This window comes from Theropithecus gelada, chromosome 14 (genome assembly GCF_003255815.1).
Source record: "Theropithecus gelada isolate Dixy chromosome 14, Tgel_1.0, whole genome shotgun sequence".
NCBI lineage: Eukaryota > Metazoa > Chordata > Mammalia > Primates > Cercopithecidae > Theropithecus > Theropithecus gelada.
The window spans coordinates 85778718-85801799 of record NC_037682.1 but is presented as its reverse complement, the minus strand read 5'-3'; the positions used below and the strand labels follow the sequence as shown (position 1 = coordinate 85801799).

At 43.4% G+C, this 23082-nt stretch overlaps 1 protein-coding gene across 1 annotated transcript in view; it reads left to right on the top strand.

Moving 5' to 3' along the window:
• Positions 1 to 17605, top strand: part of VSTM5 (V-set and transmembrane domain containing 5) — a 33519-nt gene extending 15914 nt beyond the window's left edge. Inside the window, exons 2-5 of the mRNA XM_025357953.1 lie at positions 15031 to 15357; positions 15471 to 15611; positions 15742 to 16066; positions 17562 to 17605. Coding sequence (XP_025213738.1) covers positions 15031 to 15357; positions 15471 to 15611; positions 15742 to 15785 — 512 coding nt within the window. The 3' untranslated portion in view covers positions 15786 to 16066; positions 17562 to 17605. The remainder of the gene's footprint in view (positions 1 to 15030; positions 15358 to 15470; positions 15612 to 15741; positions 16067 to 17561) is intronic.
• The last annotated feature ends 5477 nt before the right edge of the window (positions 17606 to 23082 follow it).

Below are 23082 nucleotides of genomic sequence, written 5' to 3'. Positions count from 1 at the left end.
TTTTTTTTTTTTTTTTTTTTTGAGACGGAGTCTTTGCTGTGTCGCCCAGGCTGGAGTGCAGTGGCACGAACTCGGCTCACTACAAGCTCCGCCTCCTGGGTTTAGGCCATTCTCCTGCCTCAGCCTCCCGAGTAGCTGGGACTACAGACGCCCGCCACCTCGCCCGGCTACTTTTTTGTACTTTTAGTAGAGACGGGGTTTCACCGTGTTAGCCAGGATGGTCTCGATCTCCTGACCTTGTGATCCGCCCGTCTCGGCCTCCCAAAGTGCTGGGATTACAGGCGTGAGCCACCGCGCCCGGCTCTAATTTTTTTAGAGACAGTCTTGTTCTGTTGCCCAGACTTCAGAGCAGTGATGCAATCATAGCTCACTGAAGCCTGAAACTCTTGGACTCAAGTGATTTTCCCCCCTCAGTCTCCTGAGCAGCTGTGACTACAGGTATACACCACCACACCTGGCTTTTTTTTTTTTTTTTTTTTTGAAGATATATGGTCTTGTTTTGCTGCCCAGGCTGGTCTTGAATTCCTGGCCTCAAGCAAGCCTCCTGCCTTAGCCTTCAAAAGTGCTGGGATTACAAGCATGAGCCACTGCACCTGGCCATAAGAATTTATTTCTTACAGTTCTAGAGGCTGGGAAGTCCAAGATTGAGGGCCACATCTGGTGAGGACCTTTTTGTTGGTGAGACCTCTCTATAGAGTCCTGAGTCAGCAGAGGGTATCATGCAGTGAGGAGGCTTGCTGAGAGCCAAACTGCCTTATATAACAGACCCACTCTCATGAGAACCCACTAATCTATTAACTCACTAATCTATTAATCCATGAATGGGTTAATTCATTCACGAGGGCAAAGCCTTCATGACCCAATCACCTCTTAAAAGCCCCACCTCTTTATACTATTACACTAGGGATTAAATTTCTTTTTTTATTTTTATTTTTAAATTTATTTTTCAGACAGAGTCTTGCTCTGTCACCCAGTAGCGTGATCTTGGCTTACTGCAACCTCCGCCTCCTGGCTTCAAGCAATTCTCCTGCCTCAGCCTCCTGAGTAGCCGAGACTACAGGTGTACATCATCACATCTGGCTAATTTTTGTATTTTTTTGTAGACCCGGGGTTTTGCCATGTTGGTCAAGTTGGTCTCGAATTCCTGGCCTCAAGCAATCCATCCGCCCCAGCCTCCCAAAGTACTGGGATTACAGGCATGAGCCACCACACATGTCCAGGGGCTTAAGTTTCAACATAAGTTCTGGGGGACAGACATTTAAACCATAGCAAAGAGGATGAGCCCTCAAAAGATACTGAGAAACAGCAACCAGAGAGATGGGAAGAACGGCTGGTGAGTGTGGTGGGGCCAGAGCTACCACCAAAGCAGAAGGAAGTGTCAGCAGCATCCCAGGAAGAGGAGGGAGCCTGTATAGTAACTGTGGGAAAAGGAAGTGTCAATTTATGTAGTAAGATTGTCTGGCAGGATGGGGCCCTGTTGAGTTTGGTGATCTTGAGTCTACCCTGGAAACAGCGTGCTTTGTTGTGCTGAAGAGTGTCTGCCAAGGGACATTCTCCTGCAATGTTGGCTATTCATGTACAGGCAGAGAGAGAGCAAAACATTGTTAGTCCCAGGACTAGGGCCTTTCCAGGTAGATATGATGAAAAGGCAGAAAGTACTGGTGTTAAAAAGTGCTTAGATTGTGATGGGCGATGGAACTGAGGCTGGGTAGGGAGGGAAGTGAGGAGAATGGATTGGGAAAAGTAGAGGGAGTCAGAGTGGAAGGACTGACAAGGCCAAGGGGAGGAATTGAACAGTAAACAAGGAGAAGAAGGTGTAGTTAAAGCAGGCTGCTTTACTGGAGGCTGAGGTTGACTAGAGGGAGGATGTTCCCATAGATGAGATCACTGGATGGGCTGTCCATGGGTATGCTGGCGGGACACAGGGTGATGCTGTAACTTGCAGTAAAAGGAGTCAACATGTTTAAAGAATGAAGAGAAAGGACTGGGGACAGAGAGCTCACATTGTTGACGGGGGAGAGTGTGGAACAATCTCAAGGGAACAAGTTTTGTTTTTTTGGCAAGAGGTTGGAGAAGTGATAGTTTATACCAACATTTTCCGAAAGAAATATGCAAGGCTCACATGCAAGCCACATGTGTAAAATCATTTTATTTTTGAGACAGGGTCTCACTGTGTCACCCAGACTGGAATGCGGCTTACTGCGACCTCTGCCTCCTGGGCTGAAGCTATCCTCCCACCCTCAGCCACCCAAGTAACTGGGACCACGGTGCATGCCACCATGCCCAGCTAATTTTTGTATTTTTTGCAGAGATGGGTTTTGCCATGTTGTCTAGGCTGGTCTTGAACTCCTACGCTCAGGCGATCTGCCTGCTTTGGCCTCCCAAAGTGCTGGGATTACAGGCATGAGCCACCACGCCCAGCCACATATGTAATTTTAAATGTTCTAGTGGCCATATTAAAAATATAAAAAGAAATGGGTAAAATTAACTTTGAATATATATTTGGTTTAACCTGATATATCCAAAAACATTATCATCTCAACATGTAATCAATGGAAAATAAGTTATTAATTAGATGTTTTATATTCTGTATAACATACTAAGTACTAAGTCTTCAAATTCTGGTGTGCGTTGTACACTTAGAGTACATCTCAGTGTGGACCAGTCAGTTTCAAATGCTCAACAGCTACATATGGCTAGCAGCTACCATATCAGACAGTCCAGGTCTAGACTTTTGCTTTTTGTCGTATCTTTCTCCCAAGTCTTCACCAGCACTGAGCCATGTGCTATTTTGGGAAACATTAAAGAAATGTAAAACTCCACGTCTATACTTAAGTGCCTTACCTTATTAGGGGCAGCTGTGGGACCGTGAAGAGAGACTTGGGTTCCAGTCTCAGCTCTGAATTTTTACTTAGCAAAGACTTGGACACTTAAGTCTCTGAGCCTCAGTTTTCTCATCTGTAAAGTAGTGATCAAATAAGCAAGTGCCTTGGAAGGGAAAAGCATAGTGCCTTAGTCCGAGTCTCCTGCCTGCCTTCACAGACTAAGGTAATGCTCATGGAGTTGTCCATTGTGTATACGTAAAAAACATTTTCAAATGTGAAAAATCTAAGGCTCAGACTCAATCTTGGCATGCAGTATTTGTATTTTTATGGTCACAGTATATTTATTTTTTAAGTAATTTACAAACTTGCTAAAATATTACTATTGTTCAAAAGGATATAGAGTGAAATGTGAAGTCTTCTCCCATTCCAGACACCCCTTCTCCTCCCCAAAGACAACCACAGCTCCTGGTTTTTAGAATAACTTAGAGATATTCTATGCATTTATATGGATAACTGTGTGTCTATCTGTGTATGTGTGAGTGTGTGTGTATACACATATAATTACTTTATTCAAGCGGAATCATTCTCTATACACTGTTCTGCCCTGTACTTTTTTTTTTATTTTTGAGATCATCTAATGTCAACACATATAGATTTGCCTCATTCTTTTGAACATTTTTGTAATATCCCAAAACATGAATACTGATATGTTATTTACTGGTTCCTTACAAGTGAACACACAGGTGCATCTCCAGTCTTTTGCTGCTACAATTGACAGTACTGTGCCTCATGACAACACTGACAGATATATCTCTGCATCTATGTGCCCATCTTATCTGTAGGATAAATTATTAGAAGTGGAATTTCTGGGTCAAAAGGTATGTGCTATTTAAATATTTTTACAGATTGCATCATATGCCCTCCAAGCAGGTTCCACCTATTTACAATCACCACAGTAATGTTTGAGAGTAACCTCCATGCACTCCTGACAACATAATGTTATCAAACTCCTTCATCTTTGCCAGTCTGATAACGGCCAGGTCAGTCAACTTTTCCAGCCTTGGTTTCACTGGGCTGTGATAATGGTGTATAACATCTGATATCTAACAGGTGTTAACCAACAGAAATGGTGACTGTTGCTATTTTCGAGTGATTTTCCTGGTTTGGGTACAAATTCTGAAACCTGCTAAAGGAAACAGCCTGGTAGCCTGCACCTAAACCTGCATCTGTTTACATTGTTTGGGTTGGCTGACATCTGGGTGACTTCCCAAGACCATTAAACAGCAAGATCATGGGGAGCCCCCTCCAAGATAAGCTGAGCTTTGGTTTCTGAGCAATCAGGCACTGAGAGGGGGAATTACCACCTGGGCTCACCGGAGGTATGGGTACCTGTGAACTGTGTGCCCAGGCCAGCCATCAGCACTGTTCTTCACCACTAAACAGGGAAGCTATTACTTGGGGGTGCTGTATTGACCTCCTACACAAAGCTGTGTTTCCCAAATTACTGACAGGCAGGTATTTCAAGAATGGCATGAGTTGGGCAGCAACATGGATATTTTAATTGTGGCTTAAAACTGTGCCGCCGGTAATCCCAGCACTTGGGGAGGTTGAGGTGGGAGGTTTGCTTCAGCTCAGGAGTTCGAGACCAGCCTGAACAACATGGTGAAACCCTGTCTCTGGTGCACACCTTTTGTCCCGGCTACTAGGGAGGCTGAGGTGGGAGGACTGCTTGAGCCCGGGAGGTGGAGGCTGCTGTGAGCCATGATCGTGCCACTATACTGTAGCCTGGGCAACAGAGCAAGACTGTGTCTCAAAACAAAAAACGAAAAACTGCCAGGTGCGGTGGCGCACACCTGTAATCTCAGCACTTTGGGAGGCTGGGGTGGGCAGATTGCTTTGAGCTCAGGAGTTCAAGACCAGCTTGGGCAACATGGCGAAACCCCATCTCTACAAAATAAATAAATAAATAAATAGGCGGGCATGGCCAATATGCCTGTGGTCTCAGCTACTTGGGAGCTGAGGCTAGAGTATAGCTTAAGCCCAGGAAGCAGAGGTTGCAGTGAGCCAAGATCCCACCCACTGCACTTCAGCCTCAGCAGTGAGACCTTATCTCAAAGAAACAAATAAACAAACAAAAACCAACCAAACAACAACCTGTGCTGTTTCTCCTGCTGTTTGACTCTCAGCGGACTTGAAGCTGGGAAAAGGGTCCCTCCAATGCCTTCCCCAGCTAGATCCAGTAACCCTGAGCTCAGCGGAGATACTCCCTTCCTGCTCTCTCCCAGTTGACAACAGTTTGACAGGCAGGGCACACATCACCATTCGTTCATTCATGCAAGTATATTTTGAGCATCTACAAAGTGTCAGGCCCTGTCCTGGGCACTGGGAGTTCAGAGATGAATAGGACAAGAATTCTCTCTACAAAGATCTTGCGGTCTTGGGCAGACCTGCCTACGCTTGCCCACTTCTTACTACCCCTTCTCTCAGAGGCTGGCACAGGGCGGCCAGGGGAAGCAGGGTACCACTAGCTGTTCACGGCTGTTTAGGCTCCAGCCTTAGGTTCTCCCAAAGAACAAGCACCTGTTGGGGGCCCAGAGCAGTACCTATGATGTATGTAAATGGTAAGATTATGAATTCTGCCAGACTGTCCTTCCAGAAGCCCTGTTCAGATCATGTCATGGCCCTATTTGAACATTCTCCTGGGTCCTGTTCTGCCTCTGCCCTGCCCTCCCCCACCCTGCCCCACACTCTGTCAGCTTCCTTATCTCATGGCCACCCTGCACTTCTTAATCACCAAGTCCCAAATCTGAGGAGCCTTGGATCCCTCCTGCCTTCCTGGGTCGTCCTACTTTTCTCTCAGCTGAGACTGGGCTTCCTCCCTTTCCCACACTTGAAAAACCTTGTTATTTATGCCCCACCTTAAATGAGTGTCTTTTCCCTTCCCCGGCTCCTGCAAACTTCCCTGGCTCATTACCAGGGCAGTAAAAAGTACTCAGGGTTTGAATCTCTGCTCAGTCACTTACTGTGACATTGGGCGAATTACCTAACGTCAGGGAACTGCAGGCCAGCACCCGATGAGCCTGTCCCCAGCTGTTGAGGAAGCTGTGGCAAGTGCAGTGCTGAGCTCAGGGACAAGAGTGAGATCCCAACTGAAATGGGGGTGCATGGGATGCTGACCCCAGGAGATGCATTAGGGAGCTGGAGCATTAGGCATTGCTCAGTGCCCAGCCTGTTTCTGGGCCTTACATGTGTCATTGACCCTCATCCTCACAGGAGAGCTGAGGCTCTCATAGTTAAGAACTTTCTCCAGATCTCCCAGCAAGGAGGTCCCAGGGTAAAGCCTGGGTGTGTCCTGCCCACATCAGGTGTCTCCCCTACACCTCCCTGCCAATTGAAATGATCCTTTTGTAATGTCACTCGTCACTCACCTACCCCACTGTAACAGTTTTCTGAATTAGGACTCCTGAACCTTAGGCTCTGAAACCAGTATATGCTAGCTGCTTAATTAAAGGCTTGATAAGGATGACAATGATGCTTAGTTTGTAGTTCTCAGCTGCATCTGATGATCACATTTGCTGAATAAGTTGTTTTCCAGATAAATGAGGTGAAAATGAGTTATCCTAATTAAGATGTATCTCTATAACTCCTTAAATGCAGAGACTATATTGGCAAGATATTTGTCCTATCATTAGCTGATATTCTTGTCATCTCAACAGATGTAATTGTCATCTCAACAGTATTGACCTTTGTTGTGATTTCAAGAAATATATCCCCCTTCTGAATAATCAATTTTTTAAAAACTGAAAAGTACAACCTTTGTAATTTATTTGTAAGAAAAGGAGTACGTAACCTTTCTGAGTGTTATATTCCAGCCCATTGCTCGGTAGGTGGTTTCAGCTTCCTAGTACTTTTACTATTTCCTCTTGACAGCTTTCTGATTAGTTACCAGAGGGTCTCACCATCTTCAGGAATTCGGGAAGCCCTTTGGTTCAGGTTCCAGTGACTTCTGCCCTGCTAAAATCTTCCACTCTGTGACTTGTTCTTTCAGAGAGGCTTCCACATCTATCTTGGAAATGCCTAGAAATTTAGTTCCTCTCTGCTTTTCACAAATAATCCAAGTGAAGATGCAAAGGTAAACTTTTAAACTTTAAATTTTGGGCTGGGCGCAGTGGCTCTGCCTGTAATCCCAGCACTTTGGGAGGCTGAGGCAGGTGGATCACGAGGTCAGGAGTTCGAGACCAGCCTGGCCAACATAGTGAAACCCTGTCTCTACTAAAAATACAAAAATTAGCCAGGTGTAGTGGCATGTGCCTATAGTCCCAGCTACTTGGGAGGCTGAGGTGGGCGAATCGCTTGAACCCGGGAGGTAGAGGTGGCAGTGAGCCAAGACCATGCCATTGCATTCCAACCTGGGGGTGACAGAGTGAGACGCCATCTAAAAAATAAAAAAGTAAAATAAACTTTAAATTTTGCTGGCCAAGACTGCATAGTCTAATCAGGAGAACTTAAAAAGACTTTTTAAAGTACAATTTTTTTAAAATTATCAACTCAATAAATAACTGAAAAATTCAAAATTATATAAATAGCTTACATGGAAAATAAAATTATTCTGCCATTTGATCTCTGAGGGGCAATCCCTGTTAACAGTTTAGCATATATTACTCCAACATGTTTCCATTTTTCCATACCTAATATGTATATACTAGCACATATTTACACAACTATAAATGGGATCACATTAGGTATGCTGTTTTGTACTTTTTTTTTTATTCTTTGTTTTTTTTTTGAGATGGAGTCTCGCTCTGTCATCCAGGCTGGAGTGCAGTGGCGCCATGTGGGCTCACTGCAAGCTCCGCCTCCCGGGTTCACGCCACTCTCCTGCCTCAGCCTCCTGAGTAGCTGGGACTACAGGCGCCCACCACCTCACCCGGCTAATTTTTTGCATTTTTAGTAGAGATGGAGTTTCACCGTGTTAGCCAAGATGGTCTGGATCTCCTGACCTCATGATTCCCCCACCTCGGCCTCCCGAAGTGCTGGGATTACAGGCGTGAGCCACCGCACCCGGCCGTACATTTACTTTTTTAAATTTAGTAACATCACAGATGTCTTTCCTTGCCCATATAAAGCTCATTCTTGTTAATGGCTGCCTGCTGTCCTTTTTTTTTTTTTTTTTTTTTTTTTTTAAGACTACTCAAGAGCAGTAGTGAGAAGGGGAGAAAGAGCAGAATAAGGGGTTTCATCTGTAACTGACTGTGAACAATCAGTTGAGATAACTCACTACCTTCAGACCAGCCCATCCATTTTCTAAGTGAAATCTGATGTACTGAACCAACCTTCTTGAATAGAACACTTGAGCCAGGCCTGAATATTCGCCCAGTCACTAAGTTTCTCTGGACTCATTCTGGATTAATTTTAGCATGAGATGCAGAGGTGGTTACTCGTTAATTCAACTTTTTAAATAACTGACAAGCAGTTTGCTTTAAAACCATGAATGTTAATTTTTCATCTTTGTTATAGATTATTATTATTATTATTATTATTATTTTGAGATGGAGTTTTGCTCTTGTTGCCAGGCTGGAATGCAGTGGTGCGATCTCGGCTCACAGCAACCTCCGTCTCCTGGGTTCAAGTGATTCTGCTGCCTCAGCCTCCCAAGTAGCTGGGATTACAGGCATGTGCCACCACGCCCAGCTAATTTTGTATTTTTAGTAGAGATGGGGTTACTCCATGCTGGTCAGGCTGGTCTTGAACTGCTGACCTCAGGTGATCCGCCCGCCTTGGCCTCCCAAAGTGCTGGAATTACAGGCATGAACCACCGCACCCGGCCTGTTATAGATTATTTATTCCTAATTATATGTGATAATCTTTGACAGAAGGAGAAACCACTTTTTTCCTAACACCTAGTTAAATGCCTGCTTAGTCTGTCTAATTAAGAGGGAGTTTTTCTCAAGTCTTAACAAATTCAAGATTTAAATTATATCAAGTGTCTTTCCTGACCATGGTAATATGAAACTAGAAATCAACAGTAGGAGTAAAATTGGAAAATTCTCACATACCTAGAAATTAAACAACACACTCCTAAATAACCAATGTGTCAAAGAAAAAAATGAAAAAAATCTAGAAACAAAAATGGAAATAGAGTATACCATAATTTATAGGGTGCAGCAAAAGCAGTTTTTTTTTTTTTTTTTTTTTTTTTTTGAGACGGACTCTCGCACTCTCGACCAGGCTGGAGTGCAGTGGCCGGATCTCAGCTCACTGCAAGCTCCGCCTCCTGGGTTTACGCCATTCTCCTGCCTCAGCCTCCCGAGTAGCTGGGACTACAGGCGCCCGCTACCTTGCCCGGCTAGTTTTTTGTATTTTTTAGTAGAGACGGGGTTTCACTGTGTTAGCCAGGATGGTCTTGATCTCCTGATCTCGTGATCCGCCCGTCTCGGCCTCCCAAAGTGCTGGGATTACAGGCTTGAGCCACCGCGCCCGGCTGCAAAAGCAGTTTTAAGGGGAAAGTTTATAACTATAAACGCTTACATTAAGAAAAAAGATGTCGGCCCAGGCGCAGCGGCTCACCCCTGTAATACCAGCACTTTGGGAGGCTGAGGCAGGTGGATCACGAGGTCAGGAGATTGAGACCATCCTGGCAAACATGGTGAAACTCCGTCTCTTCTAAAAATACAAAAAAAAATTAGCCGGGCATTGTGGCAGGCGCCTGTAGTCCCAGCTACTTGGGAAGCCGAGGCAGAAGAATGGCATGAACCCGGGAGGTGGAGCTTGCAGTAAGCTGAGATCGGGCTAGAGCAAGACTCCGTCTCAAAAAAAAAAAAAAAAGTCAAGTAATCAACCTAACTTGACACTTCAAGGAATTATTAGAAAACTAATAGAAAAAGAAGAGCAGAAGAAAAGAAATAATAAAGATCAGGTCAGAAAACTAAAGGTTTGTTGATTTTATTTATTTCTGAATTTTTATTTATTTTTAATTTTTTTAGAGACAGGATCTGGCTCTGTTGCCCAGGCTGGAGTGCAATGGCATGATCATAGCTCGCTGCAGCCTGGAACTCCCGGGCTCAGGTGATCCAACTGCTTCGGCCTTCCAAGTAGCTAGAACTACAGGTGTGCACCACCACACCTGGCTAATTTTTTGCTTTCTGTAGATATAGGGTTTCACTAAATTATACCCAGGCTGGTCTTGAACTCCTGGCCTCAGATGATCCTCTCCCACACTGGCCTCTTGAAGCACTGGGATTACAGACATAAGTCACTGAGCCTGGCCCTTATTTCTTTTTCTTTTTTTTTTTTTTTTAAATCAACTCTTAGTTTTGTACATCTTTTCTATTATTTTTCTAGTCTCTATTTCATTTATTTTGGACCTTGACCGGGTGGTCAAGGCTGCAGTGAGCCAAGATTGCACCACTGTACTCCAGCCTGGGTGACAAAGTGAGACCGTATCTCAACAACAACAACAAAAAAAAAAAAAAAGAAAGAAAAGAAAAGAAAAAAAAAGCTGTCCCATTTACAATAAAATCAAAAACAATAAAATATTTAGGAATAAATTTAACAAAGAAGGCAAGAAGTCTATATGCTGAAGACTATAAGACAATGACGAAGGAAACTGAAGACACAAATAAATCGAAAGATACCCTATGTTCATGGATGGGAAGAATTAATATTGTTAAAATGTCCATATTACCCAACGCGATCTGCAGAGTCAATGCAATCCGTATCAAAATTTCAATGGCATTCTTCACAGAAATCAAAAAAGCAGGCCAGACGCAGTGGCTCACGCCTGTAATCCTAGCACTTTGGGAGGCTGAAGCAGGTGGATCGCTTAAGCCCAGGAATTTGAGACAAGCCTGCACAACATGGTGAAAACCTGTGTCTACAAAAAGTACAAAAGTTACCTGGATGTGGTGGTGCACACCTATATTCCCAGCTACTTGGGAGGCTGAGGTGGGAGGATCATCTTAACCCCAGGGAGGTCGAGGCTACAGGGAGCCATGATTGTACCACTGCACTCCAGCCTAGGTGGCAGAGGGAGACCCTGTCTCAAAAAAAAAAAAAAAAATCAAATTCATATAGAAGCACAAAAGATCCTGAATAGCCAAAGCAATCTTGAGAAAGAAGAACAAAGCGGAAGGCATCATGCCTCCTGATTTCAAAGCAAATTGCAAAGCTATAGTAAACTGAAATGGTATGGCACTGGCATAAAAACAGGCACACAGATCAATGAAACAAAATAGCCCAGAAACAAAGGCATTTATATATGGTCAACTAATATTTGACTAAAGTGCCAAGAATACACAATGAAGAAAGGACTCTCTTCATAAAGGGTGTTGGCAAAACTGAATATTCACATGTAAAAGAGTGAAATTGAACCCTTATCTTACATCATTCACAAAAATTAACTTGAAATGGATTAAACACTTAAGCGTAAGACGTGAAACCATAAAACTCCTAGAAGGGAAAATAGGGAAAAACTTCTTGACACTGGTCTTGGCAATAACTTTTTGGATGACACCCAAAACACAAGCAACAAAACCAAAAATGAGTAAGTGAGACAACATCAAACTAAAAACCTTCTGTACAGCAAATGAAACAATCAACAAAATGGAAAGGAAATCTACAGAATTCAGAAAAATAATTGCAAACCTGGAAAGGGGTTAATATCCAAAATGTAAATGGAACTCATACAACTCAATAGCATAAACCAAACAACAACAAAAAAGAAACAAATGATTTAAAAATGGGCACAAGGACCTGAATAGTCATTTCTCCAAAGAAAACAATACAAATAGCCAACAGGTACATAAATCGGTGCTGAACTGATCAGGGAAGTGCAAATCAAAACCACAATGAGATATCACCTCACTCCTCTTAGGCTGGCTATTGTCAAAAAGACAAGATGACAAATGTTGGTCAAGATATGGAGAAAGGGAGCCCTTTCACAGTGTCAGTGGGAATGTAAGTTGATATAGCTATTATGAAAAAAAGTATGGAGATTCCTCAAAAAAATTAAAAATAGAGGTACCAGCCAGGCATGGTGGCTCATGCCTGTAATCCCAGCACTTTGGGAGACCAAGGCGGGTGGATCACCTGATGCCAGGAGTTCGAGGTCAGCCTGACCAACATGGTGAAACCCCATCTCTACTAAAAAGACAAAAATTAGCTGGGCAAAGTGGTGGACACCTGTAATCCCAGCTACTCGGGAGGCTGAGGCAGGAGAATCGCTTGAACCTGGGAGGCGGAGGTTGCAGTGAGCCAAGATTGCGCCACTGCACTCCAGCCTGGGCAACAGAGTGAGAGCCTGTCTGAAAAAAGAAAAGAAAAGTGCCGTACAATCCACCAATCCTACTGGGTATATATCAAAAACAACTGAAATCAGTGTAACAAAGAGATATCTGCATGCTCTTGTTCACTGCACCATATTCACAATAGCCAAGACATGGAAACTACCTAAGTGTCCATCGACAGATGAATACATAAATAAAGATATATATGAATATTATTCAGCCATATGAAGAAGAAAATCATGCCATTTGTGACAACATGGATGAACCTGAAAGACATTATGCTAAGTTGCTAAATGAAATAAGCCAGACATAGGAAGACAAATACTGTATGATCTCACTTATATGTGGAATCTAAAAAAATTGAACTCATAGAAATACAGTAGAATTGTTGCCAGAGGCTGGGGCCAGTGGGGAAGAGGGAGATGTAGATCAAAAGGTCCAAACTTTGAGTTATAAGATGAACAAATTCTGGGGACTGAATGTTCAGCATGAGTGGTGATGGATATATTCATTAATTTAATTGTGATCATCATTACACAACAGAGATAAATCATCAGGTTGTATACCTTGAATGTATACAATCTTTGTCAATTAAATTTGAAAAAAATTTTAAAGAAGCTTTTCTAGGCTGGACACAGTGGCTCACGCTTGTAATCCCAACACTGGGAGGTTGAAGCCAGAAGTCCAAGACCAGTGCCTAGCAACACAGAAAGACCTCATCGCTACCAAAAAAAAAAAAAAAAAAAAAGGCAAGAGGTTTCTCTGGTCCAGAGAAAATATAAAAACCAGCAAGAACCAATCAGCCAGTTTCCAGTTGTATCAGCATCTCAGAAAATTGGAGTTGTTATTTTTATTTATTTTTTAGTTTTGCAGTTTCCTGGGCCAAAGTAACCGAAATGCTCAAAGTGAAGTTCCATGAGGGTGTGAAAAGGGCTGGTAGTCTCCCAGGATATCAACCTGTTAGTAACCTTGACCAACGTGGTTAACAGAATGTACACGAAATGCACAGAGGTTATAATATAGATTTTTCACTAGTTCTAAATATAGTTCTCTAAATCTTACAGCAGTAATCACTACTGCAACTGCTCATATTTGAGGTCAGAGAAATCAGGAAACATAGATACATGATTGATAGATAGTTGCAAAGTAGAGAGATGGGCTGGGCATGGTGGCTCACGCCTGTAATCCCAACATTTTGGGAGGCCGAGAAGGCAGATCACTTGAGGCCAGTCTGGCCAACATGACAAAACCCCATTTCTACTAAAAATATTAATGCAAAAAAAATTTGGCCTGGCGTGGTGGCACACGCCTGTAATCCCAGCTACTCAGGTAGCTGAGACATAAGAATCACTTGGCCGGGCGCGGTGGCTCATGCCTGTAATCCCAGCACTTTGGGAGGCCAAGGCGGGCGGATCATGAGGTCAGGAGATCGAGACCATCCTCGCTAACATGGTGAAACCCCGTCTCTACTAAAAATACAAAAAATTAGCCCGGTGAGGTGGCGGGCGCCTGTAGTCCCAGCTACTCAGAGGCTGAGGCAGGAGAATGGCGTAAACCCGGGAGGTGGAGCTTACAGTGAGCTGAGATCCGGCCACTACACTCCAGCCTGGGCAACAGAGCGAGACTCTGTCTCAAAAAAAAAAAAAAAAGAATCACTTGAACCCAGGAGGTGGAAGTTGAGTGAGCTGAGATCGTAACTCTGCACCCCAGCCTGGGCAACAGAGCATGACTGTCTCAAAAACAAAACAAAACAAAAAACAAAGTAGAGATCCAGGATTGGAATCAAAACTGTGCTGAAATCCCTCCTCTTCCATTTACTGGTTATGTGGGCATGTTGGTGTGCCTATGTAAAAAATAAAAGAGATGGCTGGGTGCAGTGGCTCACGCCTGTAATCCCAAAACTTTGGGAGGCTGAGGCAGGCAGATCATGAGGTCAGGAGTTTGAGACCAGCCTGGCCAACATAGTGAAACCCCGTCTCTACTAAAAATACAAAAAATTAGCCAGGTGTGATGGCAGGCGCCTGTAGTCCCAGCTACTTGAGAGGCTGAGGCAGGAGAATCGCTTGAACTCAGGAGGTGGAGGTTGCAGTGAGCTGAGATCAAGCCATTGTACTCCTGCCCAGGCGAAAGAGCAAGACCCCATCTCAAAAAATAAATACAATAAAATAGATAAGGATTGTAAAGTAGATAACATAGTAACTGGCACAGAAAGTCTTAAATATAGTTCTCTTCCCTATGTTAGCTTTTAGATGTACCTAATTTTTCAAAACACCCAAGCATCGACATTCCTATTAGGAAAAGGCTCATGTTTCTTGTTGCTGTAAATATTTGGTCATTCACTTATTCATTTACTCAGCAAACATTTATTGACCAACCACCATGTGTCAGGCATTGTACTGGTTTCAGGGACCATAGGGATAAAGAAACATGATTCCTGCCCTCTGAGGTCTGGCCTGGAATTTGACCTCTGTTTTCTTCTTTATTCCAGTCGTCTTAAACTCTGCACTTTGTTCTGTGTTAAAGAATAACTATGTCACACATTGAGGGCTTGAGTGAGAGGGAGTGATCCAGAGAGTCACGAGAACAGTCCTTGGGCATCAGAAGGGCTCCCATATACTAGGAGAGAACCTCTGTAGTCCACCTTGCTACAAAGGTGTCAGATTCCTGGTTGAAATAAAAGGGAGCATTCTACACAGAGTTTCTTCAAAATAGAAAAAGGTTGCTCTGTGTGTAGAGCTCTCTATCTCCAGGGAGCCTTGTGTCTTGTTTAGCATTATCACTTAAGCACCAAAACCTAGAACAGTTCCTGGTATATAATAGGCACACAATAAATATTTGTGAAATAGATTAACGAATTATATAAGTTCACTTCAGTATAAAGCCATATATATGTGCCCAACATCCAGCATATCATCCTGCAGGTCAGGGCGTGTCCCTGTACATTCCTCAGGCCACCATCAATGCCACCGTCAAAGAAGACATCCTGCTCTCAGTTGAGTACTCCTGTCATGGAGTGCCCACCATCGAATGGACGTATTCGTCCAACTGGGGAACGCAGAAGATCGTGGAGTGGAAACCAGGGACTCAGGCCAACATCTCCCAAAGCCACAAGGACAGAGTCTGCACCTTCGACAACGGCTCCATCCAGCTCTTCAGTGTGGGAGTGAGGGATTCCGGCTACTATGTCATCACCGTGACGGAACGCCTGGGGAGCAGCCAGTTTGGCACCATCGTGCTGCACGTCTCTGGTAAGACATCCCCGGGCCCCGGGCACCCCTCTGAACGGTGAGTGTGTGGGAGGTCGATTTCACAATATTAAAAGAAATGTTGTCTTCCCCCTTCCCTCACCCTCACTCCATAGAGATCCTCTATGAAGACCTGCACTTTGTCGCTGTCATCCTTGCTTTTCTCGCTGCTGTGGCCACAGTGTTAATCAGCCTCATGTGGGTTTGTAATAAGTGTGCATATAAATTTCAGAGGAAGAGAAGACACAAACTCAAAGGTAACTCCCTGGGCCTTGTGATAATCCATGAGTGGTTTTGAGGCCAGAGGTGGCATGTGTTACCTTGTTCTCACCAAGAAAGCACTATGTGGCTTGATTTCCAACTCATTGACTTGTCTTTGTTTTACAGAAAGCACAACTGAGGAGATTGAGCTGGAAGATGTTGAGTGTTAGCCAAGGCTGGGCCTAACTGCATTCCTACCTCAAGAGGAAACCATTCTCCAACAAAAAGAGCAAGCACAGCTATTATACCCACTGTGTGTGGTCCTGTTGCAGCCCGCTCCTGACAGGACAGCAGGAGATTAACAACATTGACTGCATGGAGTTGAGGACTGTGGATGGACAAAGCTAGTTTTAGGACTCACGCCAAGTTCAAGGAGAAGAGTGATTGAGGCCTTGAACCAGGAGCTTTGCTTGGCTGCAGCGTCACAGCCGTGCTGACCCATAACCAATGGGCGAGTGCACGCGTTGGCTGCTTGCTCACGACACTCACTCTGGCGTGCAGCATGGCCTGTTGTCAGAGTCCCTGTATCAGAGGCCAGAGGATTTCCAGATGGGTGTGCAGCCAGCATTAGAACATGCTTTCTGTGCTCCTATCTGCTCTGCAACTGCTGTGCCTACCAGTCCCCCATCTGGTATCCCACAAGCAAGCATGATTGTGGGAGCTATCGTGAGAAAACCTGAGGCTTTCAGACAATCTGCTGCCTCAGAGCAGAGGTGAAGATACTGGGGGTGGGGGTTGGTGCTGTTGTGCTGCAGTGAGCTGCTCAGAGGTGAGGCCCGGTGGCTGGGAGTTTTATGGGGGAGGAGCTCAGTGGACTCCTCAGAGGCCAGCTTTGCATACAAGGAATAGAGAGAAAATTGTCTTTCTTTTCCTCCCTCATTCCAACGTTAATTGGATTTTCCCTCCCATGGCTCAAACTTAGGCCACTGAAGTAAAACAACAGCTCATCTTAATTGGATTTTCCCTCCCATGGCTCAAACTTAGGCCATTGGAAGTAAAACAGCAGCTCATCTCTGCTATTGGCAGCACCTGGCCTCCTGAAGCACTGGATGCCACCTGTGTGAAAGCTGAGCTTGCACAGTGGGTGATGCAGCTGGAAAATCAGTCATCTCGGGCTTTGGATCTGTCCCCCTCAGACACTAATGCTTCAAGTCTCAAGTCAGGCCCTTGCCCTCTCCTACCTGGGCTGAGGAACGCTTGGCCTTTGCCTACCTCACAGTCAGGGTATCAAGAGAAGCCCACAGTATGCACAGAGTTCTCTGAGCAACTTATGAAAAGCATGAGGCTTCAAGGATCTGGAAAGCTATACTGGAAAATGCTATTCTGGGTATTAGAAATTGATGAAATCACCTAAGGTCTTGGGGCTACAGGTGAGATTTGAGGACTGGACCACAGCTGGCTGTGGCCATTATTCCCTCAGGTTGTTGGTCACCATGTCCACCTGTTTCTCCATCCCAACTTCCATTTGACAAGCTCTAAATGGAGGCATGGATTTATCTTCCATTCTCTTCTCTCTCCAATATTCATAGCTACAGACCAAAAGTACCACCCGATGATGATGTGTTCCTAGTCCTCAGCTACAAAGTCACCCATGCAAAGGTTAAGAAGTGCTAGAACATTCCTTCCTCTTCTCCCTCCTTTCAGGTCTCCAATGTCCATATCTTCTCTATGTCCTATGTGGCAGAGAAGGATTTGCTTGGATAAGTTACAACCCTTTCCCTCAATATTGAATCCAGAGTTGTGGGAAGGGATCTCTCAGAATAGTCAGACAGGAACTGTCAGTATCCAGAGCAGGACTCCCATAGCACTGCTTGATTCAAAAGGCGAGAGCAGCTGGTCTACACAACAGATGTGTAGCTCTAGCACCTGACAGGTAGAAGATACCCTCAAGGCGCCTCCTGTAGACACACGCGTAAACTCACACACTGTGCCCTTTCCCCGTGCAGCAGTCAAAGGAACCAGGCCCTGGGCCAGGACAGTTTCCAGTGCTATGAAGAAACGAGGTGAGGAGTATCCAAGGGGCTCAAGGATAATCTGCTTTCTTTCTTTCTCATCTTTCACACAGAGAGGCACCAGCAGGAAAGCAGTAGGAGCTGGGTGGCTGCTGGGGGCAGCATGTCCTCTTCCACACTACCTGCCTTTGAGAACTCTGCTCTTCCACTTGTCCGAAGTCAGGGCTGGCAATCTTCATAATCAAAGGAGAGTTGGAAAAGAACACCACTGAGAGGCCTCCACGGCAGATGTCAATTAAATTGCCCCCCAAAATCTCATGAGAGTTTATTCACATCAGTAGTGTGGGAAGTTACAATTTTTTTTTTTTAAAAAGCTTCTTTCCCTGGCTTTCCATTTCTTTGAAAAAAGGGTTTCTTTTGAATTTTTAAAGCTCTGCCATCCTGAACATTCCTGTGGAAAGTTTTAAAATCCAAAGCCTGAGGTTTTTGTTTATTTTTCAAATAAATAAAAATCACAGAGATTAGCTAGTGTAAATGTTAAGCTATAAATTATGTTTCAAACTGTGAAAAAAAAAAGTGTTTTAAAGAATGAATGAAATAAAACCTGAAAATAAAGCCCTCATCCTTTGTGTGTGTGCCTGCTCCTGCCAAAAAATCAGAGGCTCTGGGTGCCGTGTCCTGTCAAGCTGAGCATAAACAAAACCCTTAATCACAGCCAGGTCTGGCACATATTTTAAGTGACAATGCAACTAATTACACTGGTTCGAACAGTAAACATTATTTAGCAATTCAGAAAAACTACACCTTATCAGCACCACCATTCTCCCCCAATTGTAGCTAGAAGACCAATTTGAAATTTATGCTTTCAGAATATTAACTGCAATTCAATAGTGTTCTTCCTGCTTCTGGAATGGGCCAAAAGTAGGAAGTAACAATTGTACCACTTGTTCAGCAGTGGATAAGACACCCTACAGAACACACATGCTTTGTCAACAGACTGTCCTTTCAGAGGTTATGATCTTAGAACCCCAAAAGGTATATATTGTACTTTCTCATTTTATGGTGTTGCGGGTATGCAAGGAGAGCTCATGTCCTCTGAAGGCCACGTAAGATGGTAAATACCTGAGAGCATTTTATGCTTACTCTGATTTGAAGCAATACCTCACAAAGGTGAGAAGCAAAAGCAGTGAGAGAGAAGTTATCAGGATATCTTGCCCCAGGCAAGATGCAGAGACAAACCCTATAATTCCGAAGAGTTGGGTAAGTGTAACAAGGGATTGAGAAGAGATGGCAGAATAGAATGCTGGAGAGGTAACCAGGACAAAGGAACCAAATATGATAGGGTGAATCCCCAGGGACGTGATTCACATGCTGCCTCCTTGACAACACTGGAGAGGATACTGGGGGAAGTGGAAACTGTCTCACCGGCATCAGCTTTTACATATCCAGCATAGGTTTCTTCTGCCCAGTTTCCAGGGAAGCATCAGACACATCCATAGCTTACTAAAGCAGAGCAAATCCTTGTGATCACTGTTAGCACATCTATCCCCAACTCAATTCCCGTTAATGGTGTGAGTTGCCAGCGTTTGCATCTCTCTGCACCCCTGAATCCACCCAACCTGGCTGTCAGCTTTTCCAATTCTTGAGGAGAACATTTCCACTGCCCTTTAAAAATTAAGTGGATATTTTTGGTTTGGCTTACAGAGATGATAAATCCTTCTTTAAAATTCAAATGTCACTAAAGTCTATATATATTAAAGTAAAAGTATCTTTGGCTAGAGTTAATTAACAAAAACTAAATAAAGTAAAAGATCTCTCTCCTTCCCTCAATCCAGAGGAAACAACAGTCAAATTTGGTGTGTATCCTTCTAGACTTGCTTATGCATATATGAACATATCTGTGTATATATATGCCAAATATACATATTTAACCTATTTTCTTTATAGTCAAATGGGATTCTATCATATATATTACCCTACAACTCACCAGTCTTTTCTTAATGTGTCTTGGGCATTATTTCATGTCTACCTATTCCAAAACTTCATTCTTCTTGCCTATACAAATGCAGTCCATAGTATGAATACACTATTTTTTTTTTTACAGAGTTTTGCTCTTGTCACTCAGGCTGGATTGCAGTGGTGCCATCTTAGCTCACTGCAACCTCCGCCTCCCAGGTTCAAGCAATTCTCCTGCCTCAGCTTCCCAAGTAGCTAGGATTACAGGCGTGCACCACCATGCCCGGCTAATTTTTTTATTTTAGTAAAGACAGGGTTTCACCATGTTGGTAAGGCCGGTCTCGAACTCCTGACCTCAGGTAATCAGCCTGCCTCAGCCTCCCAAAGTGCCGGGATTACAGGCATGAGCCACCGTGGCCAGCTGGTATTTTTGAACACACTGTAATTGTTCACTGAAAAATCATTTTTTATTTCAAATGATATAAACAAAAATCATCTTAGGCAAACTTACTATTGTATCAGGCTAGTTCCTTCAACCAAGATGGCTTCTGCCTGTTAAGTAATGCATTCAATTCTACCTCCTGTGAATCTCTTGGTCTTTTAGGGAATTCAATGTTCCACGATTTCAGTGGGTTTTACCGAGTATTGGTGGAAGATTTTTTGGAGATTGAGTATTGGTGGGAGAGAGGGTAATGATAATGTAAAATAAATCTAAAGTTTTAGTGTTAGATTTGGTTTTATAAAGTAACATTATCAAACCAAACTGGGGTCTGCTCACCTGGCACAGCAAAGCCAAGCACTGATGTTGGGACTGCAGCAAGAGAAGTGAGGTATTTATTGTAGGGCACCGAGCAAGAACTCCAACTCCTCAATGGCTTACAGGTAAGGGTTTTAAAGGTGGGGAGGCAAGGCCAGGTACAATGGTTCACACCTGTAATCCTAGCACTTTGGGAGGCCAAGGTGAGAGTATCCCTTGAGCTGGTTTGAGACCAGCCTGGCCAACATAGTGAGACCCTGACTCTACAAAATATTTTTAAAAATTAGATGTGTTGGTGCATACCTGTAGTCCCAGCTACTTGAGAGGCTGAGGCAGGAGGATTACTTGAACCCAGGAGGTTGAGGATGCAATGAGCAGCTGATTGCACTACTGCACTCTAGCTTGGGTAACAGAGCAAGACCCTGTCTCAAAAAACAAAAACAAGAAAACCCCAAAAAACCCACAAAGGTGGAGAGGCAGAGGTTACAGGCAAAGTCATAAATCAATACATGGAGGAGGCTGTACATTGGTTTGATCTAAAAGGTGGGATATCTCGAAGCAGGGCCCAACAGGTCATAGGTGGATTCAAAGATTTTCTGATTTGCAATTGGCTAAGAAGCTTTGTCTAAAATTTGGGTCAAAGAAAAGAATGTTAGCTCCAGCTCACAGGCTTGACCTCCTCAGGCCCCTCAGGAAGAAATTCAGAACAAAGAACAGCAGTGCAAGTTGTCCTTGCTTATCTGAGGCCCACATGACAGCAAATCCACTTGGTGTTTTGAGATTCTGAAAACAACTCAGGGTCATATTTTAAGATGTTATCTTTAGTTTCTATAGGGAACCAAGCATCTGGACTCTTAACTTCCTTGGCAATTGTTTTAAGTTACTATTATCTTCTTGCTTATCAAGTTGCTTGTTTATATCTCAGGACTACCCCGGAAATTCCCTCGAAGGAATTCAAGATTTTCCTTAATTTTCATGCTCAGGGCGCCCATAGGCCTTTAAGAAAGGGTTCCTGCTCCATCTCACACATATAGGTAGGTTAAATTCCTTTGATATTACAGGCTCGTGCTTGTCCAGGTAGTTCCCTCTGTAAAAATATTTTTCCCTCGGGTGCCTCATGTTCTGAATGGATTTTTTTCCTACTAAACAAAGTGGACTTACTAAATAATTTAGTTGCCCCTGTTTTTATTCATCAGCAATATCTAAGGAGGCCAGGCGTGGTGTCTCATACCTGTAATCCCAGCATTTAAGGGCCAATTACAATTCCAGATCAACATGAGATAATCAGGTTATCACTCTGATTTGATGGTATTCCAGCAAAGAAATCTGATGAAAAGCACTCAATATCTTCACCATATATAAAACATCACGCAAATGTGAATACATGACATTCTGAAATGCTTTCTCCTAATAAATACAGCTGGTATCTCAACCATTTTTTCTAATTGGCTTGACTCTTAGAAGCACACTTGCTTAATGCATTTTATTTACGTAGCATTTTAGAATTTAACATTTATTACCAACCTTATTGAAACTTCTCAACCACCACTGAGGTTAGTAGAGGAGGCATCTCTATCTTCATTTATATATAAGGAAACAGATTCACAGAGAAACGTTGCCAAGTTCATACAGCAAGCCAGTAATAGAGCCAAGATTCAAACACAGCTCCTTGCCAACCTGTTAATACTTGTTTAGGGGCTAACTGGTTTTCTTCAAACTGTCTCCCAAGTTTCCACAGCACATCCTTCAAACTCCAGGAAATTCAGGTTAAAACATTAAACTAGAAAATGTAAATAAACATAAGGCACAAGAATTGCTACCACAGCAACTAAGCTACCATTTTCCCACACATTTGCTTTAGTTTCTACAGTTCTTTAGGTGGGTACTGGCTATTCACTACAGCGATGTGACCAAACAGAGAAAGTAAGATATGAAGACCGTAAAGTCTTTAGTTATCCCAGTCTACTTAGATGGGGTTTAAAAGAACAGATGGTAGTATCTGCACATGTATTCTCAGCCATTCTACTCAAAGTGTGGTCCTGGTCCATCAATTGTTACTGATTCATGACAAGCAGAGAAATAAAAAATAAAGCATTCAGAAATGTTTATATTTGCGGGGCCTGGGCACTGTGGCTCATGCCTGTAATCCCAGCACTTTGGGAGGTCAAGGGCGGATCACTTGAGGCTAGGAGTTCAAGACCAGCCTGGCCAACATGGCAAAACCCTGTCTCTATCAAAAATACAAAAATTAGACGGGCGTGGTGGCACACACCTGTAATCCCAGTTACTTGGGAGGCTGAGGCATGAGAATCACTTGAACTGAGGAGGCAGAGGTTGCAGTGAGCCAAGACAGTGCCGCTGCAGTCCAGCCTAGGTGACACAGTGAGACTCTGTCTATAAATTTTAATATTTGATGCAATTTAATTAGGTTATAATCAAATAAATGGGGCTTTTATTTTGTATCATTTCAAAATTTCATTTTAGGAATTCATTTTTATTAGTTTACCAAAGTATCAATCTACAATGGTAGAAGTTTACATAAACAAAAACTGGTCATTCAGCAGAAGTCTCAGACTCACTCTACTAGTGTGAGCCTTCGAAATCACATAAAAGACTCCTCATGTGAATGGAATTGTACAGATTAGCCTATTGGCCAAAGCAAATTTTGTGGGCAACAATAATTTTTGAAGCACTCAAGATTTTTAAATAACCGCAAATTCATACCAATTATTTTAATTTCCATGGATAGAAAGATGCAAGATCTTGATCAGAAGGGGAAAAAAGCACAAAGTTGTTCTATCA